Source organism: Trachypithecus francoisi, unplaced genomic scaffold, assembly GCF_009764315.1.
Source record: "Trachypithecus francoisi isolate TF-2019V2 unplaced genomic scaffold, Tfra_2.0 Lachesis_group4, whole genome shotgun sequence".
Lineage (NCBI taxonomy): Eukaryota > Metazoa > Chordata > Mammalia > Primates > Cercopithecidae > Trachypithecus > Trachypithecus francoisi.
Genome location: NW_022681469.1, coordinates 86,155,705 through 86,170,553, shown reverse-complemented (window position 1 = coordinate 86,170,553; position 14,849 = coordinate 86,155,705). Strand labels below are relative to the sequence as shown.

Sequence of the window (14,849 nt, the reverse complement as noted above, 5' to 3'; positions counted from 1 at the left end):
CTTCAGTTTAATGATTGCAAATGCACATGAGGTTTTGACTTGGATTTATTTTGCAAAATAAGTATTATGCGGTCACATTCCAAACTCTTGGGTATTCAAAGATGATACGTCTTTCTTTGCAGATTTACGGAAATTACATCAAAGCACTGAACAAATGTGCAGCTTTTATCAGATTGAATGAATACAGTAATGACCGATCAACCTGAGACATAAATGTAATTGATGGATACAACTTTTGTGCATTAACTGAAAAAGATATCTTGATTATTGAAAATGATATATATCAGCAAAAACACTTAGGGTTTCCAGAAACTAAAACAGAGTTAAATATCTAATTTACTGTGAAATGAACAATTTGAAATATATTATATTGACTTGATTTCTCGATTCAAAATCTCAAGCAAGTGATTATAGTAAATATTTTAGCTATGTATGTTTATATACCTGTCATTGTGTTCTAATTGACAAACAGGAATGGAAACTATGGAATACGGATTCTATTAGAGGGAGACCAAAACACATTGGAACCATACATTATTCAATAGATACAGGCAGAGTTTGTGAAATATTCTAGGCCTATGATCATCTTAGTAAAGATTTTTGTTAAGTATTTTCTTGTCAGATGAGACTCAGGGAAGTAGACTGATTCTATGTTAAGACACAGATGATTTGTTTCTTCTGTGACGTGTTGGATTACATTTTTAATTCAGTTGCTGATTGTATGCTCCGTACAATTTTCTTCATTTTCGATTTCTAGACCTAAATCTAGAGGTTTTTGTTTTTGTTGTTTTTGTTTATGTTTTTGGTTTTTTTTGGAGACGGAATTTTGCTCTGTCATCCAGTTTGGAGTGCAGTGGTACAGTCTCGGCTCACTGCAATCTCCTCCTTCTGAGTTCAAGTGAGTCTCCTGCCTTAGCCTCCTGAATAGCTGGGACTACAGGTGCGTGCCACCACACCGAGCTAAATATATATATATATTCTTATGTATATAATATACTTTTTATTATATTTTATAATATATTTTAAAATATATACTTTTAAATATATTTGTATGTATTATATATATATATATATATAAAACATACTTTTTTTTTTTTTTTGAGTAGAGATGGGGCTTCACCATGTTGGTCTCAAACTCCTTGTCTCAAACTCCTGACGTCAGGTGATCTGCCCACCTCAGCCTCCCAAAGTGCTGGGATAACAGGTGTAAGCCATTGAGCCTGGCCTAAATCTAGAGATTTTTAATTAAAATAAATGCCTTGAGAGAAATTCCATCTCTTTAATCCATTAAAAATGAATCTGGAATTTGCTTGGTAGAAGAAATTTTGTATTTAAGGGAGTATTTTAATCACAGAAATGTTATATTTGTAGTTATAGTAAGTGTATGGTAAGTTTATTCTTTCTACAAGTTTGTTCCTGAAGCTTACAGTTAATTATGTGAAAAGACCATACAGAAGTTTTCTGGCATTGCTAATGCTATGTATTGTATGCAGGAAAGAGCAAGAGTGAGATTTATAATTTATATTCTCTTCTTGGAAGTTGTCTCTAGACTCTCTGAGGTCAATTTTTTTTTCATATTTTGAATTAGTCTACCCAACTTCATGAACTCTTCTGTATGAAATATTTGTAACCTAGAGAAATTCTCAGTAAGATTATTAAAACGTAATTAAAATCTCCTCATCTGATTCCCTAGCTGTAGTCATGGGTTTCTGTTTTGGAATTGAAACTCATAGTAATCATTTGTACATTTGCTTTCAATCCTGCCATATTCTGTCATAATTTTCATAAGTTTTTATTTACAGCAGATGAGAAATATATTTTATTTCCAATAATAATTGATTTGTCAAAGGTAATTTTTGTCAGGTACATTGGCTCGCACCTGTTAATTCCAACACTTTTGGAGGCTGAAGTAGGAGAATCACTTGAGGCCAGGAGTTTCAGAGTAGCCTGGACAACATAGCTTGACCTCATCTCTTGTCTCTAAAGAAAAAAAAAGAAACATTAGTCAGGCATGATGGCTCATGCCTATAATCCCAGCTTACTTGAGGGGTCAAGGCAAGACGACCACTTGAGTCCAGGAGTTCAAGGCTGCAGTGAGCTGTAATCACACCACTGCACTCCAGCCTTGGTGACAGAGAGAGATTCTGTCTTTAAAAAAAAAAAAAAAAAAAAAAAGGCCAGGCGCGGTGGCTCACGCCTGTAATCCCAGCACTTTGGGAGGCCGAGGTGGGCGGATCACAAGGTCAGGAGATCGAGACCATCCTGGCTAACACAGTGAAACCCCATCTCTACTGAAAATACAAAAAAATTAGCCGGGCGCAGTGGCGGGCGCCTGTAGTCCCAGCTACTCGGAAGGCTGAGGCGGGAGAATGGCGGGAACCCGGGAGGCGGAGCTTGCAGTGAGCTGAGATCCGGCCACTGCACTCCAGCCTGGGTGACAGAGCGAGACTCTGTCTCAAAAAAAAAAAAAAGTTTCTTAAGAACTTTGACTTTTTGGAGTAAACTGCAAATCTAGGCAGTAGGCATAAATAAATATTTAGAAATAGTTACAATGATCAACTTAAAGTTCACATAGATAATTACTAACATTTGCTTATGGTAGAAGCCCATAGAGTTTTAATCCAGCTCCTTTTATGCTTATTGGTCCTATTCAAGATTCATCTTGGCTTTTAAAAACCACTTTACTTGTGTAACCTATGAGCATTATTTAAGGTCAATTCAAATTTAAAATTCTTTTCAATACATGAAAATTAAAATCAAGCAAATAGGAGGAAACTGCTAGGGACAGGCATGTTGTGTGCAGCAGGATGTGAATGTTAAACAGTCTAATATGATGGAAGAGGAAATAAGTTAAAAATCCTGAAAAGATTGAAGGCACAACTACCACTCAGCAGTCTGGAGTCATTTCATGGAAAATGAATAGCCCTACACACTCTGCCCACCACAGTACATGGCGTGTGTTACTTAACAAGATGACTCTTGCCATTGTGAAAATGTTAAAGGTAATACTACGTATCAATTTTAATAAGACACAAGATTAATCTTTTACTTCAATTAAATTAAATCTATAGATTTAATGAAATACTTTTAATCTAAATTATTGAAATTTAAATGTAAATGTTTAATGCATAATGTATACTGGAAAATATAAAACAATTTATATTGATACTCCAGTGGTCACCTTAATTATTAATTGTCAATACTTTATCATAGATTTGGTACTGGTGCTTTTTAGACTTTTGTGCACACACAGCTCTCCATTCTACCAAAGTATTAAATCTCAAGGACTGTGGTCCCTGTGTTCTGGGTGCTTCTGTTTGCCTCTCTACATATTCTCTCTGCCCTTGTCCATTCAGCTGTCTCCCTTAGAAATGTCCTGTATAGAAGACAGCAAAGTTCCCTTGCCCTCTTTCTTCTGGTGGAATTGGCCAGTTCAGATCTCTGCAGTAGATGAGAGGAAGGAAATCAAGGTTTGAGTTCTTATGTTCCTGGATGCCTCGGTGAAAAAGTCACCTGGGGCTGGATGTCTTTTCTTCCCAAGGCTGTTTTCTCTATATAACTCTTTCCCTCTGGGTCTGGTAACTAACTCCTCACATTGTCCCTTTGGACATACGAATGTTTTACCTACCACAGTATTCTGCATGATCCTATGTGGTTTCCCCGCAGACCTTTTGGTAGTCATTTAAAAGGAGTAAACTTTCCTCCAATTACAATAGTGCACTTCTCCAGATTAGAGGCCACCATCTGTTTTTGATGAGATAATGATGCTTCCCCTTCTCCCAGTATATAATTACTACTTTGCCAAGGGGCCCTTCCTGAATGGGAGGGACAATGGGAAGATGCTGAAGTAAGGCAGGCCTTATCTCACAGATAACCCAGTTATCACTGCCCTCTGTAACGTAATTACAAGAGTGATATGACTGTGTCCAACTTTATATATCAATAATTATTTTTTTAAAAAAAGACTAAAGTGGATTGTAAAGTTTGAAATTAATAACTTAAACTGAATTCTAATATAAATTTTGCCATCACCCAATATCAAATACCCAAGAAATTAAATAATTCACTTGGAACCTGCTCATGGGTGCAGCCTCCTTTATACAAAGTTGTCCCTATTTTTTTTTTTTTTTTTTTTTTGAGATGGAGTTTTATTCTTGTTACCCAGGCCAGAGTGCAGTGGTGCAGTCTCGGCTCACTGCAACCTCCGCCTCCTGAGTTCAAGTGATTCTCCTGCCTCAGCCTCCCAGTAGCTGGGATTACAGGTGCCTGCCACCATGCCTGGCTTTTTGTGTGTGTGTATTTTTAGTAGAGACGGGGTTTTACCATGTTGACCAGGCTAGTCTCAAGTGATCTGCCTGTCTCAGCCCCCCAAAGTGGTGTGATTACAGGCGTGAGCCACTGTACCCGGCCAGGTGTCCCTATTTAAAATAGGGTTTTAAATTTTCATGTACCATTCAGCAAATCCAATATCCTACTCTAGGGATTTGCTTTATTCTAAATCCCATTAACTTGCTTTCAATCATGTATTTCTCTAAGTCTCTAAGTTATTTCATTCTAGAAAAATGCCCTGGTTGTTCCAGCAATGTAATCCAAAACTAAGTAACAGAAATCCACAATGGGTTCCATCTGAAGTATTCGCAGCAGGCGAACTTGCAGATGTGCAACATAATGCGTCTGAGTTCCTGTGGAATCACACACACACATACACACACACACAAACACATATGCACACACACACACACACACACCCATCATGAGCCTTAGTTCTAAAAGACAAAAAATGCATTCTAACAGAGAAAAGTCCAGGTGCTCCTACCTTTGCTCACATTTAGAAGAGCTTCTATCATTCCTCAGATACTGTAACATCAACTCCCTAAATCTTTGTAACTCAGGATAGCATGCATCTCCACTGATTGTGTGTGTGTGTGTGTGTGTGTGTGTGTGGTGTGTCTTTCAGTAATCATCATTTTTCAACCATAGGACTCAGATTGGCAGACTTTTTACCTATATATTTATAATTACTTTTGCCATTGTAAATGATATTATTTTCTGTTACTTTGTTTTCATGTTGTCAGTTCCACTAATTATTATATACTATACTTATATCTGGGAAACTTCATAACTCTTCTCTCAATTTATGTGGATTTCAGTTTATTTCTTTGAATTTGCTATATAGAACATTATATCATGTATAAATAATGATAGCCTTTCTTTTTCTTTATGATACATGTAACTTTTATTGTTTAACTCTTGATCTGTTATATTTCTAAAGACCTTACATACAATGTTAAATAAATACTCAGCAGTGCTATCTAGGGTGTGTTAGGCCATTCTTGCTTGCTATAAAGAAACACCTGAGGCTGGGTAATTTCTAAGAAAAGTGATTTAATTGGCTCAAGGTTCTGCAGACTATATAGGAAGCATAGCACCAGCATATGCTTCTGTTGAAGCCTGAGGAAGCTGACAATCATGGTGGAAGGCAAAGGGGCAACAGGTGCCTAACATGGCAATAGCAGGAACAAGAGGTAGCGGGGGAGATACCACACACTTTAGGAAGCCAGATCTCAGGAGAACTCACCCACTGTGGCAAGAGCAGCACCAAGGAGATAGTGCTGAAGCATTCATGAGAAATATGCCCCCATGATCTAATTGCCTCCCACGAGGCCCCACCTCCAACACTGGAGACCACAATTCAACATGATATTCAGAGGGGAAAGCATCCACACTATATCATCGCGTTAAAATAAGTCTTTCTGGCCGGGTGCGGTGGCCAAGCCTGTAATCCCAGCACTTTGGGAGGCCGAGATGGGCGGATCACAAGGTCAGGAGATCGAGACCATCCTGGCTAACCCAGTGAAACCCCGTCTCTACTAAAAAATACAAAAAACTAGCCGGGCGAGGTGGTGGGCGCCTGTAGTCCCAGCTACTCGGGAGGCTGAGGCAGGAAAATGGCGTAAAACTGGGAGGCGGAGCTTGCAGTGAGCGGAGATCCAGCCACTGCACTCCAGCCTGGGTGACAGAGCAAGACTCCGTCTCAAAAATAAATAAATAAATAAAATAAAATAAAATAAAATAAAGTAAGTCTTTCTTTTCAAAACAACCATTTTTACCTCTAGAGTTTTGCTGTTTGGTTGTTGTATGTTGACTTTGTGGAATTGACATGTATATAGACTTTGCTATGCCTGTTCTAATGTGCTCATATGCCTTTTTGCTAAATTATAGATGCTAAACTGCATGTTAAATACAAAAAATAATGCAAATTCGAAATAAGAGGATGAAAAAACCATGGATTCAAGAAAGAATTGAAATATTATAGAATAATGTTTTTCTAAAAAAAAAAACAAAAGCTACATGAACAGATGAAGTATAAGTTTCCCATGCCTGCTATAACCGAATTACCACAAACCCGTTGGCTTATAACAGGTGAGAAATGTATTGTCTCACAGTTCAAGAGGTGATAAATCCAAATTTAGTATCCCTGGACTAAAATCAAGGTGCTCCCAGGTTTATGTTCTCCCCAGAGGCGATGGGGAAGAAAACATTTCTTGCCACTCTTGGCTTCTGGTGGCTTTCAGCATTCTTTAAGTTGTAGCTGCACCACTCCAATGTCGGCCTTTATAGTTGCATCAACTCCTCCTGTCTAATCTCTGTCTCTGTCTCATAAGGAAATTGTGAAAGGAGTTAGGTCCCACCTGAATAATATTCTCATCACAAAATTATTTATCATATTTTCAAAAACCTTTACCAATCTAAGGTAACATTTCAAGGTTCTAGAGATTAGGACCTGATATGTTTAGGGATCACAGTCATCCCACTGCTAACTGTCCTCTGGCCCCCAAAGATTCATGTCTGTGTGCAAAATACATTTACCTTATATTGATATCCCCAAATGTCTCAGTCCTTTACATCATCAACTTAAGTAGAAAATCTGATCTAAATATCTTCAGCTCCAAGTTCCAAAGCTTACCATGTAAATAATCTAAATCAGATATAGATGACACTTGGTATGATCCATCTTCAGGTAAAATATCTCTCCATGTATGGACATGTGAAAGTAGAAAACAAGTTATGTGCTTTCAAAATACAGTGGCAAAAAAAGCATAGTATGACAGTTGTACACATTCCTATTCTCGCAAAAAGAAAGTGCAATGTAGAGAAGAGAAGAGTCACTGGTTCCTATCAATATTAGTCATGAACTTGGTCACTTCTGTAAAAAACAGTTACCAGGTTCCAGCTATTAGGATCTGATAACATTTTGGGGGGCACCATTGAGCCCACTGTAGATGAGGTAATAAAAAGCAAAATTTATGAAGAGATAGAAAAACTAATATATCAGAAAAAATAAGAAAACCAAAATGTTAATCTCTCCAAAAAAAAAAAAAAAAAATGCCAGGCCAACATTTCACAGATGATTAAAGAGCGAATAATTCCCATGCATTATTAACTATTCTGCAGCATAAAGAAGAAAACCTTCTGGCTCTATTTATCAACCCAGCACTACAGATATCAATATCTGATACAATCTGCCTGGGAAATAATCCCACTTGTGGCTATTAATTGTAATTTTCTTTAAAAATATTAACAGGTAAAAATAGTGCCTTATATAAATAGTATATTCAGGTAAAGATTGTCAGGAGAGCAAACATTGCTTTATTCCAGATGGGAAATACAGAACCACAACCTCTTATCTAAAAGCTCAATCTAACAAAGCTTTGAAAACCCAAATTTGTATAGTTTCTTGGTGAGAACTATAAGCTGAACTAAGCTGCTCTTTGTAGTATTACAAAATGTAGTGTTTCTAGTGTAACTGTAATTACAGTTAGCTCTACCTCACATTGTTGATTTATCTTTCCTTGAGTCAATATTCATATGTACTAGTGCAGAAATATTTATGTGAAGTTTAAGTATAGTGTGATATTCCTGACCCTTTTGAGTTTGTTAGATAATTTATCAAATATGAATGCATAACCCATAAAATTCTGAATACCAAAGCAAAAATTTCCTCATGTATTTCATCTTAAAGATTATGCAATTTATTTAATTAACCATCTCAATAAACCAAAGGAGAAGGTATTATGAGTCTCAAAATCATGAATATATTTTAATAATAGTAACAGCTAGCATTTATTTTCTTGCTTTCTATACACCAAGCACAGTTTCAGTTATCTTCCAGGTATTAGAACACTAGATCTTCAAAGCAAGGCAGATATTAAAATTATTCTTATTTTAATACAGGAAAATGACAATAAAGAAAATCTAAGCAAACTTTTTGAGGTAAAATACTCAGTAACATTTAGAGCTGGGTCTTGAACCCAGTCAATTTAATATACAGAGACAAATGGACACAGACTTCAATATGTAATCCACGTAAGAAGAAATATGAATGAACAAAAGCATAGGAAAAGATTGTTGTTACTGTATACCTTTGACAAAACGTATTGAAGTGTACACTTAAAATTGACAATTTTCTTGTATGCAATAACACTTCAAAAATATTATTGGAAATCTTTAATAAAATATTCAACAAATAGAGCACTGAAAACTTCAGCTTTTGAAACTTCTTAGTAAATTACAATTTTTGAGGAAAAGAAAAGTTTGCACACAGGGATAAATTGGAATTTATTCCTCCAAAACCAAGGAAGAACTAAATTATTTCAACAATAAAAACCCATAGAGTATGCAAGATTATTTTTAATTTTAAAATTTTAATTCTAAAATTAGATTTTTAATAACTCATTTCTAATTGGATACATTTATATTCTATTCTAAAATGAAATAAAATTGAAAAGATATTTAATGTGGTGCAATGGCCAAATCATCAAAAACCAGAACAATTTACTTGACAAATTTTAGAAACTATTTGTGAGAGAAAGAGTCTTTAAACAGAATAAAAGATAATATTGATAACAATATTTGGGTAGGTATATTTTACATTTTATAAAAACAATATTCTCCTCAGCAAGATTTGCTATAGGCTCTGAGATCTCAACACATATAGAATAGTCTCTCAATTGAAAAGTTATGATCCATAGAAAATAATCAGCTTTTCAAATTAATATCATAAAATGCAGATTTGGAGATTTAGGGCAATTTTATTTAAAACGTAAATAAGCCTATACAGAAAAAGGAAAAATGCGTTTCAGAAAAATACTAGTGACCAAGTATTGGAGACGGATATGGCTAATAAACTGATTATTTGATATACATATATTAGTATATACTGATATATGTAAATATAGCAAAAATGTTGCTAATTACTTTTTTACTGTTTGAATAGCACAGTGAGGTTTAAATTTGTTTTGCTTTAATAAAATTGATTTATTTTCATTTCTTAGATATGATTTTTTAATTAAAAATAAAGCTATATAGGTTAAGGAAATAATAAAAAGCAATTTGAGTCTGTAAAAATATATTTCAAAAATATGTAACTTAACCATGTTTAGCATTCTCTTTTAACTTTAAGAAAATACTGGTTTGTATATAAGATGTATGAAAATCCCAGCTATATAGAATACTGTTCCAATTGCTATAGAGAATGATATTAAATCTCCACCAAGGTACTTTGAAGGGATATCAGTATCCTCTTTTAAAGATAAGGAAGCTGTGATTCTCAATGAACAAATAATTTGTTTAAAGTCACAAGGCTTGGAAGTAGAAATTCTGAATTCAGAGTTTCTGCATTCTAGGAAGCAGAAGTAATGCTGATTTATTTCCGTTGTCTAAAAACTATAATGCATTCAGACAGAAATGGTAAAATTCATTTTAAAATGGCATTTTAGCTTTTTCTTATTTGGTATGTCTTTAGAGAACCTTTAGTGTCTCTTGAAAAATGGCTGCTGGATAATGTTGCAGATTTTGGCAGTACTCTATCAAACCCTTTGGGGTTATGCCAAAGGGATAGGGTCCCATGTGAATTGGGTCTGAATTCTTATCCAAATGAACACCTGCTGTCATTGTTCCTTATCAACCCTGTAGTCAGCAATGCCGGCTCTCTTTTTATGGTGGAACCTATTCAACACAAGGAAAAGACCTACTAGTGTTTGACACTAAGTTTTATTTTTTCCCCTCTTAACTAAATGATCCATTGCCCAAGAATCTTGAAGATAGATAAGCTAATATTAGTTTTATCTTTGGCTATGCAGTCCTGTGTTTCTAGGAGTTTACCCAATTATAGTCAGTCTACTTAAATGGTCTTTTGCTATCTCTCCCCTCTCTTCTCCTCCTTCTTCTCTTCTTTCCTCTCTCCCTTTCTCTATTCTGTTTATGTTGCTTTGAAAAAGGAAGAAATTTGTTATTACAAAAATATACACTTGAAAAAAAAAAGTACTACACAATCTATTTTTAAAAGTCTCAGTCTCCCCAACTTAGCAGAAACAAATAATTCAAGCAGAAGTAAATTCAATGATAATCTCCCTATGGGAAGCAATACTGATCATTAATTTTTAGTGTTAGATTCATATTCCTTTGCTTTTGTTTAAATAGTCTGCTGAATGTATGCATTTAATTGGAAGGTATTCCAAATTGATTTTGTACCAGATTACGGATAAAGTAAAAATAAATGCTTTTCAAAATTAATTAATTGATCATGCTACATATACCATAAATAGCCCAGTTCAGATGTTTTTCCTGTAATCTTATACCACAGTAAGACAACTTCATATTATAAAATATAACATGTTTATGACATAATAGAATTAAATTTATAAAAAGGAACTCTGTGACTAGTTTGAGAGTTATCACTGGACAAATAAAAGTGAACCATCTTGATATTTGTACTTCCTAGCAAACCAGAAAGTTGGCCATGTATATATAGCAAAATAAGGTCTTAAATATTAAACCGTAGAGGGGGATTTTTGTAACCTTTATTATAAGCATTGTTTATGTACACCTCTATCTATGTGTCTGGGTGATTTTCATTCATGGATTAATTCAATTACTTGACAAATTTTAGGGTATCAAATGTTTGTACAGAAAAAATTACAGTTAGCTCTATCCTGCAACTCTCTGCCATCTGCAGTGGGCATTGGTCCCTCTCTTTTTGTGCTTCATGCTTTGTTATGCATGAGTAAGCACATTAGCCTTTCATTTCATTCATTAGACTTTTAATCCTTGATTAGTGTTTTCAAGATTCTCTCAAATACACAACTTCTTTATTTCCTTGCGTTTGGTTTTCTTTTACTTTTATCTCCACTTTGAAACAAAATTAACAGTGAATGTCAACAATAGCCCTTTTCTATTGAGGTGACTGGTAAATATATTAGTTTCTCATTTGAGTGATTAATCATGTGTGGATGAAGAATGGGAAAATATCTCCACAGTTGGAATACCAGAGATAATTGTTTAGAGTCATTTGCAGCAGTCCGTGCTTGAAAAGCTTGGAAAGCAGTATTTCACCAGTCTCACACATTGAGTATGATTTCTATCTCATGAAAAAAATATCTGTATTTGCTAAAAGGAAGAAACATCCATTAGGGTCAGAACTGATGCACTTGGAGTCTCAGAGACAAATTGTATTTGTCACCAGTTCCCCAAAAATTTGCTCTTTGTTGTTGTTGTTTTTCTATTCAACGAGATATGCCAGAAAGTTTCTTGTGGTACAAACTATTATTAATTACACATCAAGACAACCTAAGCAAATTCTGAAGTCAAGTATCACACTTATCTTTACTAGATATGCACCCTCACACTATCTTTTTACCCATAATTAATCTCAAATAATTAGGAGCTTCTGTGCTGATCATTTCTCCACTTACGCCATCCTTCTAACTCTTGTTTAACAATATTTTTAATTACTATTTGACATTTACGCTTATATGTGCTATCTTCAACATACGTTGAACATGAGGTCAAAGCCGGTCATTAAAGGAGATATAGAAATTAAATAGCAATAAAGTATTAGATGTAAATGTAACAAATAATCAATTGTGAAATTATTACATAAATCACTTCTGCATACAATTTATATGGATCACACATTTTTACCTAATTTCACATCATCTTCTTGGCAATAATATTGTAAAGAAAAGTTCATTTTAATTTTTTTTAATTTTAGTCTACATTTTCATGAGATAATAGGATCATAAACCATCCTGTTTTTGTTTTCTATTTTCTCCCCTTAGGATGCCTCCATTGCACACAGATTCCACATCATGAGAGAAAAACACCCAGAGAAATTCAACAGTAGGTAAGGTGACAAAAGAGATGAAATTATAGATATAGTTGCTGAATTTTGCCATAAAAAGATCACTAGATGATATAGAATATTTTATAATGTAGCGGCTTAATGAGGCTTTGTGTGTGTGTGTGTGTGTGTGTGTGTGTGTGTGTGTGTGTTTAAGTATTAAGATGATAGGATAAATGAATTAAATTTTTCTTAGGTTGTGATGAAACTATAATGAGGAATGCAATGGGTCATCTCTGTTTCACTTTCATGTACTGTAAAGAAAGATTTCAAGTAAAAGATGAAAATAATAGTTTTAAGACACACTGGAAGTTTGCATGACTTATATGAACAGCAATCAACCTTAATCCCAAGGAAAAACACAGGGTTTTGATTTGATAATGCTAAGTGTATATTACACAGGGATTATATATCTTTGGACTATCAGCTTCAAACTGGCCTAAACTAAATGCGAAAGAAATTATAGTAATATCAATGCCAATATAAATTAGTTTTAGAGACATTTCTTCAAGGGGAAAGCCTTGACGAACAAAATTACTTTCCTCATAAGAGCAATAGGCAAACATTTTTTATTCAAAAATGTAGACATTGTCCTTCACAGTTACTCAGGGAAATAGGGAAAGCCTTGGTTCCATATCTTCCCCATTTCTAGAAGGAAATATGGCTCTCTCCACCTCACTCCCCTAGAAAAGTGGGACAGAAGAAGTGAATTATCTTTTGCTTCAATTATTTATACTCATTTCCACTCTATTCAGCTCACAAAGTCAAAACCATAATTAGCATTTCTGTATAGATATTTAAGTGACTTTATCTATTGACATTCAAAGTCAGGGACTTTATTGTCTCTGCATTTGGCTTACATCTTGCCATAAATGTTACAGACCATTTATTATATACCAGCCCCTGGACATTCTTACATTTATTTCAATTTTGTCACTCATGAGTACATTGATGTAATCTTCTCCCATGTAGGTTCACAATAAATAAATGCTGTTGAAAACTATTACAAAATTGTTTTATAGTTTTCTAAATATTAAAATTGAGTGGACTAATTTATGCATAAATCATCACAGCAAATGTTTCATGATTAGTGAGTTTGTATCTAATTTTTCATTAAATTTACTTATTAAGATATTTTTAGTAGGCCAGGCACAGTGGCTCACGCCTGTAATCCCAGCACTTTGGGAGGCCAAGGAGGGCAGATCATGAGGTCGGGAGTTTGAGACCAGCAGCCTGACCAACATAGAGAAACCCTGTCTCTACTAAAAATACAAAAATTAGGGTGTGGTGGCAGGTGCCTGTAACCCAAGCTACTTAAGAGGCTGAGGCAGGAGAGTCGTTTGAACCCAGGAGGCAGAGGTTGCAGTGAGCCGAGATTGTGCCATTGCACTCCACTCTGCGCAACAGAGCGAGACTCTGTCTCAAAAAAAAAAAAAAAAAAAAGTTTTTAGTAACTAAAAACATAATCTAATACCTATGTTAAGTATTGCCTTGATTTGTTTTTTGCCCTACAAATAAATCATGACCTTATGATTTGCTTTTTTCCTCACAGTTCAGAAAACTATACTTTTTATTATAAAGAAAATGAAATAAATTCATGTATGGATATATATATGTACATGTATTTTCAGAATAATTCACACAAATTTTATAACTCTGGTTCCTTCTGTAGAGGGGAGCAAAGTGGTTGTGGTGACAAATGTATTTTTCTTTATTGTACTGTCTGAATTTTGCTCCAGGTGCATTTCAAAATTAAAGTAATCTAATTAAAATTTTGCACCTATAAGTTGTCTTTGTACCTAGAATAGACATTTTTATTTTACAAGATTTAGTTTCAGTTCATGAAACACATATAAAAATACATTGACATAACAGTCAAAGTATATGTACTGTATAGATTTCAGCACTTGATTACATACCTGGAATATCCTGGAAATGAATATAGCTATTGATGTATCCAAAACATATTATAAGATAGAGTAGCCTATGCTTTCCCATGTCATTCTACAAAGCATTAATATTTATATTCATATATATTATTTATGTTTTGTTTATAAAAATGTGTATATTCATATATTAAAATAGATTTCAAGCAAAAAATCAAAAGCTGTGTTTGGATAATACCACATGGAGTGTGCCTCTTAGAGAGTTTAACAAAAAAAGTTAATTAAAGGCTCTAAGAAATATACCAAGAAAATAAATGTTCGCAATTTATAAGGCATTACTGTCCTAAACTTATTGAGGAGAGAGGGAAAGAGAGAGAAAAAGAGAGCCATAGCAACAGAAAAAGGAGACAATTGTAGTGGCATGGTGAGAGGGCAGGGGAGAATTGAATGTATGGAGAGGTATACCAATATATTTATGTGCTAATCAAATTTGACAACCTATATGTAAGAATGCCAATATTTATTACCCTCTTTCAAGTGGCAGAGGTTAATGAATTTCTTTCTGCAGAATAATTTTTAAGTCTTTGTAATAATAAAGGCTTCTATTATTCACATATCGATTTAATTTTTTATTATTAATAGCTCTACTAATTTGTGACATTCCTCACTGCTCAGTATATGATTAGATGCCATTTACAACAATGTGTTTGTAAACTTCAATGTTTTTTATAAGACGTAAAGCTAACTTTATTAAAACTTCTTTGCAAATTTGAGTCATGAAT

At 34.3% G+C, this 14,849-nt stretch overlaps 1 protein-coding gene across 1 annotated transcript in view; it reads left to right on the top strand.

Annotated features, from left to right (window-relative positions):
• DGKB (diacylglycerol kinase beta) overlaps positions 1–14,849 on the top strand; it is a 774,912-nt gene that overhangs the window by 423,086 nt on the left and 336,977 nt on the right. Inside the window, exon 19 of the mRNA XM_033193061.1 lies at positions 12,120–12,184. Within this exon, the coding sequence (XP_033048952.1) occupies positions 12,120–12,184 (65 nt within the window). The remainder of the gene's footprint in view (positions 1–12,119; positions 12,185–14,849) is intronic.